At 29.3% G+C, this 12027-nt stretch overlaps 1 protein-coding gene across 1 annotated transcript; it reads left to right on the top strand.

Moving 5' to 3' along the window:
* The first annotated feature begins 7592 nt into the window (after positions 1-7592).
* LOC117167218 (endocuticle structural glycoprotein SgAbd-2-like) lies at positions 7593-12021 on the top strand. Its single transcript, XM_033351987.1, has 5 exons — positions 7593-7665; positions 9167-9330; positions 9857-10001; positions 11024-11074; positions 11656-12021. Exons 1-5 carry the CDS (start codon positions 7600-7602, stop codon positions 11878-11880), a joined length of 651 nt encoding a protein of 216 aa, XP_033207878.1. The 5' UTR covers positions 7593-7599; the 3' UTR covers positions 11881-12021.
* Positions 12022-12027: the final 6 nt, after the last annotated feature.

Below are 12027 nucleotides of genomic sequence, written 5' to 3'. Positions count from 1 at the left end.
TTAAACAATTTGGACAATTTTTTTTTAATTCTTAAACATTCCGAAGAATTTTCTTGGGTGTTCAACAAATTTCACAAGATTATAATAATTTCAAAGATTTCCAACCGCTCCAACGCATTGTAAGGAATTTCAAGATATTTCGAAGGACTTAAATATTTCCCGAGAATTAAACAAATTTATATAAAATTCGAGAAATTTGTATGGCTTCAAACAGATTTCAAGGGATTTTAATGAACCTCGAAGAATTTCAACGGATTAAAAATAATTAAAGGATTTTCAGGGACTTCTCTAGCTTGGAAGGGATTTTAATAGATTATTTTTCGGAATTTTAATGTATTTCAGGAGATTCTACATAATTTAAATAAAATATAAAAATTTTTAAAATTTTTTACAGTGCTTTTTAGAGATTTAAAAGGATATCACTGTATTTTAAAGATTTTAAGGCTTTTCATGAGATATCAAAAGATTTTCAGGAGTTTTTGAAAAGTATCCAAAGGAATTTTAAAAGATTTCAAACCCAGACAAATCTAGACTCATTTTGAGTGTGATATTAAACCAACATTGAGACGCAGTAGTTTTTTAGTCACAAAAGACTTATATTCCGTTGTTAAACAAATTAAGATTACATGGAGGTGCCCCGGCAATGACTGAAGTCAGACCCGCTCGAGTTCCTATTTGATGACCAACTACGTTTCTTCGATCATAAGAATCATTCCATATAATAAGGTTATTGAATGAAAGGTTAAATGATTTTAGATTTCGAATCAAGTTTAACGACCATACCCAAATCAAACCGGCCCATAAATGTTAATGAAGGCACAGGGTCGTTCCCATACTCCATCATCGACCTAGATATTACGTAACTTGCTTGATATTTTTAACAACAATCGTTTAAATTTAAATTTCAACCTACGACAGTGACATTTAACGGCAAACTATAAATTTAAAGATCGTTATGTGCATTTGCTTGACAGGTGTTAACAAAGTGAAGTAAGTAGTTGTCACGAAACATGCATGTGCGACCAATTGTCTGCAAGTGATAATAATAATAATATTAAAAAATATTCGCTATTATGAAACAAGTTTCTTGAACCTCCTCTCTGAATCTGAATGAGCAAAGAATCATTGTTTTAATCAGGAAATGTAAATACGCTGATTAAGAAACTGCCAAATTTCGGCTAATCGTTTTCTATTTTATGTAACAATAATAATAATAATTATTATCATTATGGCATTAAGCGATTACCCTTTGGGGTGGCGTGACTCACTCGGTGAGGAAGGGGGCAATGCGAGATATTACTGATAATATTATACTTTATTACTTGCTTATCCTAAGGACTTCGGACTTAAAGGCTTGTCACTTCAAAATCGTTTAAGATGCCTATATATATTAGTTACCTAAAGATAACATTTTATATGAAATCCCAAATCTTTTAAATTTACGTAATTTCAAATAAACCATCCACGATTAAAACGAGATATAATTGATGGCGCATACAATGTTTGCGTATATCCTTCACCGGGGTATAAATTACTAATATTATTTCATCTGCGAGTCCTCTGACATTTCTGAAAAGGGTACACCTACTATATACATACCTTCATCCCATTCTCAGTATCAATCCGTTCTCATTCCTCCGATATTTGCTTACTAAAGAGTTTTGATTGAGGAGAGTATTATGACTACACGTCAGATGGAAGCAACGCCAGAGAAAGGAAGCGAAAGGAAGAAGAAAAAGAAGAGAGTGTCTTCGATAATACGATGTGTAAACTGTAATAGGTATCTGTAAGAGTCATTATTTTATGAATTATGGAAATAAGATGATAGCAGTTTTACTTCAGGCCTCATTACATTTCTAAAGTCTTGTTATGGAATACTTTATTTTCTGTCAAGAAAATTTATTGACTCTTTTGAAATATTGAAATATTTATAGCTAATATTTTAACACGGGGTACAAATCTCGCTGCATGGAAAAGTGCTAATTTTCACTGAATTTCCAGAAATGTTTACGGTGTTCTCAAGTACGGGACTTTTACCATAATTATTTTGTGTCTTATGTCTTGAGATCCCTTGATTCAGGAAGTAACTCCATTTAGAAAAAAAGTTAATCACTTAATCTTGAACTAATAAGGTACCATATTATTTTTACTGTAGAATAATTGATTGCGTGTATAGAGATCCTTCTCAAAGTGTGATTAAATATTCTTTTCATCGTTTAATTATAAAATGACTATTAAGCATGATTTACACCATTATTGCAAATTCAGAAAATAGAATCTCTATAATAAGAAGCAATTTTCTCAAACGATACCTTCATTATTTCCAAGAACGAAACAAGTGTTGTCAAGCATATAAATTACAATTGACCACTGCATATTATTCAATAATATCTATTAATGTCTGAATCTATTATCATAGTATCTTAACAAAATACCACTTGTGCACGATATTCAAATTATTTACAGAAAAATCACACTATTCTAAACATATTACATTAGTTAGCTTTTTAAAATTATGGAATGTACTCTCTCTCCTAAAATGGAAATAATAAAAGAGAGTTTTATGTTTGTAAATTATATTCTTTTAAATCCATAATCATTCGCACTTACGCTTCCCTGCGATGAGTATGAATTTGACCTTATTGTACATACTCATAAAAAAAATATAAAAGCACGTTAAAATGTAAAAAGATGTGGTGTTTTAAGAATGTAAACCTTGAAAATCCATTGAATGCATGTCCAACGGACCATCATCTCCACAAGGTCGCATACAGAAAAGAAGTTATGGTTCAGACTACAAAAAATTTACTACTGCCGCAAGCTTAAAATATTTACATCACAAAATGTATACCAGAAGGGCGTAATTGGCCAGTAACGTGAATGTGATAATTACTATGTTTCGTCACGTGTTTTCATACCATCCCTGGCTACCTTGAATCACATCAGGAAATGTGAAATAATTGCAATTTGTTAAACTGAGCATTTTTATATTTATTATTTCTCGAATTCCATTTTCTAGAATTTTATTGAAGAGATATGTACAACACTAGTTAACTGTCACGTATATATAATTTAATCAGTTCCTTTGTCGAAGTAGATATGTTTGAATAATTATGCAATTTATCATAATATGAGTTGAGTAAATTTATCTACTTCGACTTTAGATATTAGATGCAACAAATGTTTTCACTCGAGTAACACGCTTTGTGTCAGACAGGTGCTCTTTACTAGGGCAGAAAATATGTTCCTCTGTGCATATTTAAAGAAAGGTCACAACATTGCTACGAATTAAACATCCGATCTTTACGATCTGATTGACGCTAATTTATGCGAAATATCTTAACCATGATCTGTCACGACTAAGATTGCTGAGAAATTCGTGATTGTGTACTTTAAAGGCTTAATTTATTGAACAATTTTATCACATCAGCATATACCTACGTTGTACTTGAAGAAGGGCTTTTGATCATATTTGCTGAATTTATTGTTCCTGGGGGTTTTCATGATTCTAGTATATAATTTGGATGTCTTAAGGCTATTGAAACTCAAGCCGCAAGATATATTTTCCGCCTGATAAACTAATGAAAGCCTAGATAAAATTTAAAAAAATAAAATAAAAGAAGAAAAAGAAGACCTTACGGGAAATTTGTTTAAATTTAATTTCAATTACTGTCGAATGAGGAAATATTAATGAAATTAATAAAATTTGATAAACGGAAAATCTTCCTGAAGGTTTCGCTCAACTGAAATAAAAATATTATTACAAAGAATAATATAATGTGATCTGAAAAATGTTTAACTCTTGTTTCAGTTTCTTCGAGTAGACGCACCCACTCATTGAACAGTTTTTTTCTTCCGTTTAGTCATTCGGGCTTTACTTTATAGATTTTAAAAAAGTGCGATTTAACCAGTTTTTAATCTACCACAAAAAATTAATTGATCATTTATATTCAGATAAGGCGATTTATACAGGGACATTCACGACTTACAAAATGGTATAAATATTATAAAACGATCTTTGATAATTTAGGAATTGATTAGTCATGCCACCCTTCAATTTCCCCAATTAATTATACAAATTTGAGAGATATTAGATTTTATAATGAAGCCAAACTTGTTAAACCTGTTACTTATTTAGGGAGATATCATACTAATTCGACATCTGAAGCATTGTAATTCATACATTTCTTGCAAAATATTCGCATTTTATTAGCATAATGTATTCATCGAGATCCTCAAGACTTAGAAAAACCTGATATAAATAAGTGTGGGTGGTCTAATTTTTAATAGAACATTAACGACCATTCTTCGCTCACAAATTTACGTTTGAATTGACAATTAAAGAAAATTCAATTTTACATGCAGTTAAACTATACTTGATAACAGCATTTTTTAAAAATGGATCTGCTTATTCATTTTGGTTAAAAATTACCCCAAACAGAAGAATAAAATTAAACTAAAATTTGGTCTCCCTAAAATACAACGTTTTGATTTTTGAGAATGATATCGCTTGTAGTAATTGATACTGCATATCATATTCTAAACACAGAAAAAACTGTTTAAGTTAAAAATTCGACTAAAGCCTTGTCTTGGGATATTATTGTAAGAAAAAATAAATCTCGTAAGAGAATATCTAAAAATGTCAAAATATTGTTTGTTTACAAAACTTGGTTTTTGACCAAACATATCAAAACAAAATTCTCGATGCAAAAAGTATTTGAATTTTGACGCCTATTTAAAGGAACCCTAGTTTTTCTTTAAACTTCTATAGTTTATAATCCAATTCAGATAGTTAACTTTCCTTTTTGGCTATCATAAATTTTACGTTCCTTTTACGAAAAAACCATGCGAAAATTCAAGAAAGTTTAAAGTTACTAAAACAGCGATGACTTTTTGAAAAAAATGAAAGGTCAATTTTAACATAATATCCATTCTTACAATTTTTTACCAATTTTTCGTTGAATTTTAGATGCTATAATGTAGATATAATGTGATTTTTATAAGAGCTTGCCAGTTATTGTCGCCAAGATAATTTTTTTCGTAAAATTTAATTTTCTAATTTTTTGGAAACGATTAAATGTAAAGAATATATGAATATATAAGCTTTCACGTCCAAAAAAGGTTTTCTGCAAAACCCTAGAATTTTAATTTCTTTTTTTCATATTTATTAAAAGTTTTTGCTTATATTCGAAAAACATTCTATCAGCTTTGTTCATGCAAAAGAATTGTTTAGCCTACACAGAACTCACAAGATGACTTACTTATAAAAGGTCAAATCCAACACAAAAATGGAAAGACAAATACGTCTCGGTTTTTTTATTGATGCTAGAATCGACTTTTATTATTTTCAAACAAATCGTTGCAATTTTGTTAATTTTCCGAGGCCTTTGAAAGAGGATTATTAAAATCTTCAGAATCAGAAAGGAAAATTCAAATATCTGTATTAGATCAAAAACTACAGAAGTTTTTTTTACGCTTAAAAGTTGAAATACTTGTAATTAAGAAAAACAAAATTATTTTCAATTTATTTTAAATCGGCAATATCATCAACTCGATTATTAAATTTAAGTGTCCCCAAACAATTTTTTTCTTCTCAGTTTTAACGTCTATCCATAATATACAAATTAATTTTTACAATAATTTTGATTTCCAATTACAATTTCAGTACGTAATTAGATCAAACTTGATAAAGATGTAAACACTTTTTAAAATTCAAAAATACATTTAAATAATTCTCTTATAATATCAAATACAACAATTTGATTTTTATCAACGGATTTTATGCTACAAATATTTTCTTACATAAAAATTGAAATTTAAGTTCATGTAGATTTATCTCGTTTTGATCGTTTACTTCTCAAAGGTACAAATTGCCTAATTTAAAATACATTTTATTTTTAAACTAACAATCTTTCAGGTTTCATTTTTTTTATAAAAAATATTTTGCTCTTTTTAGAAGAATAATTAGATATTTTTTCCGAATCCAAATCTCCTAATTGCAATTTCGATTTTTTGTTTCTTTCGGGTGAACACTGAACCACGTAGAAAAAAACATAATTCGTATAATATTTAGAGGTAGCTTATTGCAAATATATGTTTTAATAAACCTTTAAATCATTTGTCTGTTCTAAAAAAATTCACATAAATCATTTTTTGTTAAATTGTAATTTTACACGATTATATTTTTTCTAATTTGAAAATATTTTAAATGTGTATTAAATGCATCCCAGTAAGTGAAATAGATAATTAATGCTTCTTTATAATAATTTTTCTCACATACGTATCTCCTTGGAAAAGTATAATTAAATTATAATTGATGAACAAATAATATTCATTTTAATGAGCCGCATCTTTTTTATATTACATAATTTTGCCTTGTGATTTGCGACTTTCGAGCAAAATTATCTTCTTATCTACATGGTTAATTTTTAACTCAAAAGGAAGACACAAAAAAACGATAATGCAAGTTAACAATCGAACTTGTTTGTTTTGTAAAGACTCATGCCCGGAAAATAAATAAGCACTCAATCAAGAAAATCTTGGTCTGAATAACAATGATACAATATTTTCCTAATGTGCAGAATTCTGAAAAATGAAAAAAAGAATCCAACGACCAAATGTGTACAACCACCATAAAATGTCCCTATTGCAGTTTAAAAAAAAAGATAAAAATTTTCGTATAAAAGAAAAGAAAAGAATTCTTTTTTGGACAAAAATAAAAAATAAAAAAAAGACAAGGAAGGGGAATTGGTTGGTTGCCTTCTCATTTTTCTATCCTCTTTTTTATTATTGTCAAAAAAAGAATTTTTTTCTTTTCTTTTTCAGGAAAATTTTTTCTCTTTTAAAATTATAACATTACGTTGTTTATTGAACATTAAATAGGATTTTATATTTAATCCTAATGTTATTCAAATTTAAATATTTTCTTGATCTAAAAGAGTTTTTCTTCTCTCGAGAAAATGTACTGGAATGCAAAAAATTATGTTTCTTCATTCAAATACGTCTTTCTAAGACTAGACAAATTTTTTTGGATCAAGAAAATATTGTGTCGTCCGTATTCAGAACAATATTTTCTTGATACAATGCTAATTTCTTTTCCGTATAGTGTCCATAATATCTTAAGCCAAAAATAGGCTTAGTTTAAGGTGTAAAAAATTAGGCTTTAATAAAAGCAAGACATTTTGAATTCTTATATACTTTTCTCAAATAAAATGTTAACATATTTCCCCTGCAGATTTATCGGGAAAGTTAAAAGGCATGAGGCGCGTGTAATTTGGTAAAGTGAAAGAAATCGAAATTAAAAGCCGGCTTGACGTGGAGACATGATCTGAGAAAAGCGGCATGAGGTCTGGATAAATCTACTTACTGGGGCATGGGGGGGAGAAGGGGGGCAGACATATGACGTCCGAAAGGAGCGACTTAACTGATGCGTTGATCATACAGCATCACAAGGGAGGTGGGTGGGGGTGGATCATCGTGAACCACCGCAAACAGCTTCACACATATTTATGAGTCACACGTACATGCGCAAGACCCAGAGAATGGAAGGGAAAGATCTGGGCCTTTTCGTATAAATGCCGGGCACTGCTCGTCTTCAGGATGCAGATTCCATCTGACCCAATCGTCTTCATCAAACCTGGCAAATTTTCCATAATGCGTTCCTTAGTGAGTGTTGTTACATCTATGCAGTATTATCCATTTTTTTATACCCTGTCGATTTTTTAAATAAACGACTCGCGTGTGTACGTGAAAGGACGCTTTTTATACTGTGTTCAGCGATTTATAAAAAATTGCTTCGGTCAGAAACGCGAGTGTGAAGTTGAATGAAAAATGTCATTCATCAAGTAGGACCATTAGTTTATGCAACGTGTATAATTCAATTTCTAAATATACTCAATTTAATCTCGCATCAAAACGCATAATTTTATTTTAGTTGCATTATTTTGGAATATTAGTAAATATAAAACGTTTAACTTATTTTGGTTACTTTTTTTTAATTATACAATATTTTTATTTTAAATTTCGTGCAATTTTTCAATTTATTTCTTCATGGAGGTTCTACAGCCCGCAGAAAAATGCGCGAATTAATTCAATGAATTCAGTTGAGTAAAAAAATTGTGGTTTGGCATTCGAAAGAAATATCACAACAATTTTTATTATTTTCTTCTGTTCAGTTTCGATTTTGAAACTTGAAAAAGATTTTCCTGCAAGGAAAAACATTAGGGGCAATTTTATACAAGTAAAGCTTTTGTGGTGAACAAGTATAAGCAATTACAAATTATAAAGAAATTTTTTTTAGCAAGTTATAATGTTTCTGAAAAATGTTCAATAAACAATTAAATAAATTAAATTTACTTAATTGCAAATTTCGATGTAAAAAAGTAAAGTTCACGGTTTGAAAACGTTACAAAAATACAAAAAATTTGTTTATATTGACAAAATACTTGTTTTTTTTTATTCAAACTAAAGAAATTTTGAATTAGAAATGTACAACTTTTATTCAACAAATAGGCGATCAACTTTGTCAAAAACAAAGTTTACTGCGTTTTCAAAAAATTCTACTTAAACTACAATTTTATTCTTAATTTATTATTGATGTTTAATATTAAAAACTGTAGTTAAAAATAATAAGTTATCCATTTTAGATCATATGTGAAATTTTGTGAATTTTCAAGTTCAAAAACTTTTCAACAATTCTTCCTTCTTTTGATTATCAAACCTTTATTTTTAATATTGATGTCTTGAATTTTCCTGGAATTGAAAAGTGCATCTTATGACTTATTTTTTTTTATATTTTCACAATGCATAAAACCAGAGAATCTTTTATAAAAAATTCAATTGTCCTATTTCCTTTTTTAATAACAAGATTCTCAAATTATTTATTTTTGAGAAATCTTTGAAATATGTTTTTTAAATTGGAATTAAAGTATTCTGAATTGTAATAAAAATTGTTCCTATTATTTTAATTCTCAATAATTACAGTGTAAATGATATTTCAAAAGCCTAAGTAAAATCTTGTTTATAACATTTATAACGACAAAAGAAATGCTGAAAATGTTTCGATTCGGTACAAATCATTAGAATTTAACAACTCTTTTTCACTCTCGCAAATCTGAGGTTTCCAAATATTTTTTGTCGTTAAAAAAGTGATTCGTGTTGTTTCCAGATCATTTTGATTGCCTTGATTGGCTGCGCCGTTGGACAGCAATACGGCAACTACCGGGGAGCCTATCCAAATCAACAGCAACAGTATTATACAACACCAAGACCTGTATATCCACAGCAAAACCAATATCAGCAACAACCCCAATATCAACAGAACCAATACAAGTAATTTTTGCATATGATCAATTTTCATAAGACACGATAAACAAAACAATTCCTAAACATTATAATAGATAACAAAAACTAGATTAATTTTTTATTTTGAAATCAATTCAAAAATGTCATTCTACAAGCAAATTTTGAAAAACATAAATTGATGAAGTAATTATGAAAGAAAGTTTCAAGCTTGTTATGAAATGTATTATAACAAGAAGTATATATTTATCTTGCCTACTATCTTCTTAATTACATGTTAAAAAGTTAAGAAATTTTACTAGCTTTTAACACCACTATGTTCACTTTCAAAAATACTTAAAAGAGAGTCATATACTTTAAGGTGTAAAGTAACGGTACAAAACGAAATTCAGTTTTCAGTTGTACTCTTAAACTCATTTATGTTTCATTCAATTCGTAAAAATGGAATTAAATTATTTATTTATTGTTTCTTATATCCCTGTATCTAATATTCCAAAGATTTCGAAGAATATTTTGTTAAATCGTAAACTAAATTGAAAAATTTTGGTTTTTCAAGTGCTGCTGCACGCCAAATAGGCATCCGAAGTCAATCTTCTGACATTTCTCCTGACGGTTCATACACATGGCAATATGAAACTGAAAATGGAATTGTTGCTTCTGAGAGTGGATCTCCAAAATCCTCGCCCGAAGGTCAATCTCAGGTGAGTCTCTAATTTGATATCTCATTGTGATTATAGCTTAATTCTATTATCTGTTCTTTATTTTTCAATTACTTGTAAATGCAATTTTTGCGGAATTTATCATGGATTCCTCACCACGCGATTAAAAATTCCCTGCAGTCCATAAAAATAAAAATAAACTATTAAAAACAGTGTGAGACACTTGATGATTCACTTGTAAATTTTTGCGAAAAATCCCATATAACGATAATAAAAGTGAATAATAGCATTGCGAAAAGAAACGAATTTGCGTCTCTCGCGCATGAAAAATAGAATGTTCACTTATAATTAAATTCGTTGGACACGGTGAATAAAGTAGCCGAGTATTTTTACGAGGCGATACACATCTAGAATTTAAATTTTTTTAAAAGTCGGTAGCGCAATAAGGAAAGAAAAGTTACATCGTCGCACGTCTGCATGAATTTATGAATTTTTTTGGGAGGACAAAGAAGATGAGTGGGAAACATCATTTGTTCCATTGTTTGTCCAAAAATGAAGACAGCATGATTTTGGAACAGCGCTGGGTGTTTCTAGAATACTAAAATGATTTTAATAAAATGTACATTGCCCTAGGCTAAAGATTTGGAGATGCTGATAACTTAATGTATTCTCTTTCTATGTAATTTCTCTTTGTTTGATTCTGATAGGATCCGAGAGAATAAAGACATTTTTATGATATTTGTATAATGATTTGAATTTATTATCTTAATAAGTGAATATAGATTTTTTTATTAAAAAATTAAAAATTAAAATAAATTTCAAAACCAAAGAAGTAGAGAAGTCGAGAAGGCAAGTAGAAAAGGCAGTTATAGTCAGACGGCAATTCATTAGTCAAGCATTTAAAAATTCTTAATATGCGAATAATGAGTCGAAGTCATTAAATTTCTTTAACCTTTGTTAAAACTCTATTAATAATTTCATTAAAAATTACGAAATAAGTCAATAAATAATATTTGAGCAATAATATATGTTTTAATATTAGATGTGTCCATTTTTAATTTTAGGCGGTTCAAGGCAGTTATTCGTACACAGCACCTGATGGAACTCCAATAACTGTGAGTATTTTGTTTGTATTTTTGTATGTTTGAATTATTTAATATAACAAAAATTAGTGTTTCGTAGTAAAAAAAACTGCTAATTTTTTTATTTTAAGTGGATTAATACCCATACGCAACTCTTATAATTCCGACACGCAAAAGACCTTTTTAATTTCCGAAATTTGCCAATTAGAATTTGCTTAAAATTTTTTTTTATGCCCAAAAGTATATACCAGATCAGAAAGTTCAGTTTTACTTCCAAAAAACAATTTCAAAGTATCCAAAGTTTTTTTATTTCCAAGGAAAATTTACATGGGAAAAATAATTTCTCGAAACTTGACTGTGTAAGACTTTAGGAACGGAAGAACTTTCTAAAAATTTCGTATAACATTTATTACAAGTTCATGACAATCCTCGAAATAATGAAAAGAGTCCGTAAATTATTCCACGACTCGTGAAATATCTTTTCAATATTTCGAGAATCATTAAATAATTCGTGGACTCTTTTTCATTATGTCGAGAAAATGAGGAGGAGGAAAAAAGAAAATTCAGCAATTTAAAAAAAAAAATTGAAATCATATGAACGTTTGGAATTCCAGGTGAACTATATCGCAGATGAAAATGGTTTCCGAGCTTCCGGTGCTCATTTGCCAACACCACCTCCAGTTCCTGATGTAATTCAACGAGCCATTGCCACTCTTCCTCAAACCAATGAGGGTGCTTACGATGAACAACAATATAACCGACCTCAACAAAATTACAACAGACCACAAAATTACAACCAAAACTACGGCGGCGGAAATGCATACCGAAGATTTAAGTAAATCATTTCACATGAAAGAAAAACGCTCCGACTCGCATAAAAACATTAAATGGGCCAAATAATTTTAGAAACGCTGCGCGTATCTAAAATGCGTATGGCTTCGCCATGCTATCGATAACCTGTGATTCATACGTTCGTTCAATGCGAG

This window comes from Belonocnema kinseyi, chromosome 2 (assembly GCF_010883055.1).
Source record: "Belonocnema kinseyi isolate 2016_QV_RU_SX_M_011 chromosome 2, B_treatae_v1, whole genome shotgun sequence".
Taxonomy (NCBI): Eukaryota; Metazoa; Arthropoda; class Insecta; order Hymenoptera; family Cynipidae; genus Belonocnema; species Belonocnema kinseyi.
The sequence above is the reverse complement of the archived record's forward strand: the minus strand, read 5'-3'. Positions and strand labels throughout refer to the sequence as shown.

Coding starts and splice junctions, on each gene's coding strand:
- LOC117167218 (XM_033351987.1), top strand. CDS start 7,600: ATGCAGATTCCATCTGACCCAATCGTCTTCATCAAACCTGGCAAATTT. Junction 9,331..9,856: donor TATCAACAGAACCAATACAA/GTAATTTTTGCA, acceptor TGGTTTTTCAAG/TGCTGCTGCACGCCAAATAG. Junction 11,075..11,655: donor CTGATGGAACTCCAATAACT/GTGAGTATTTTG, acceptor TTGGAATTCCAG/GTGAACTATATCGCAGATGA.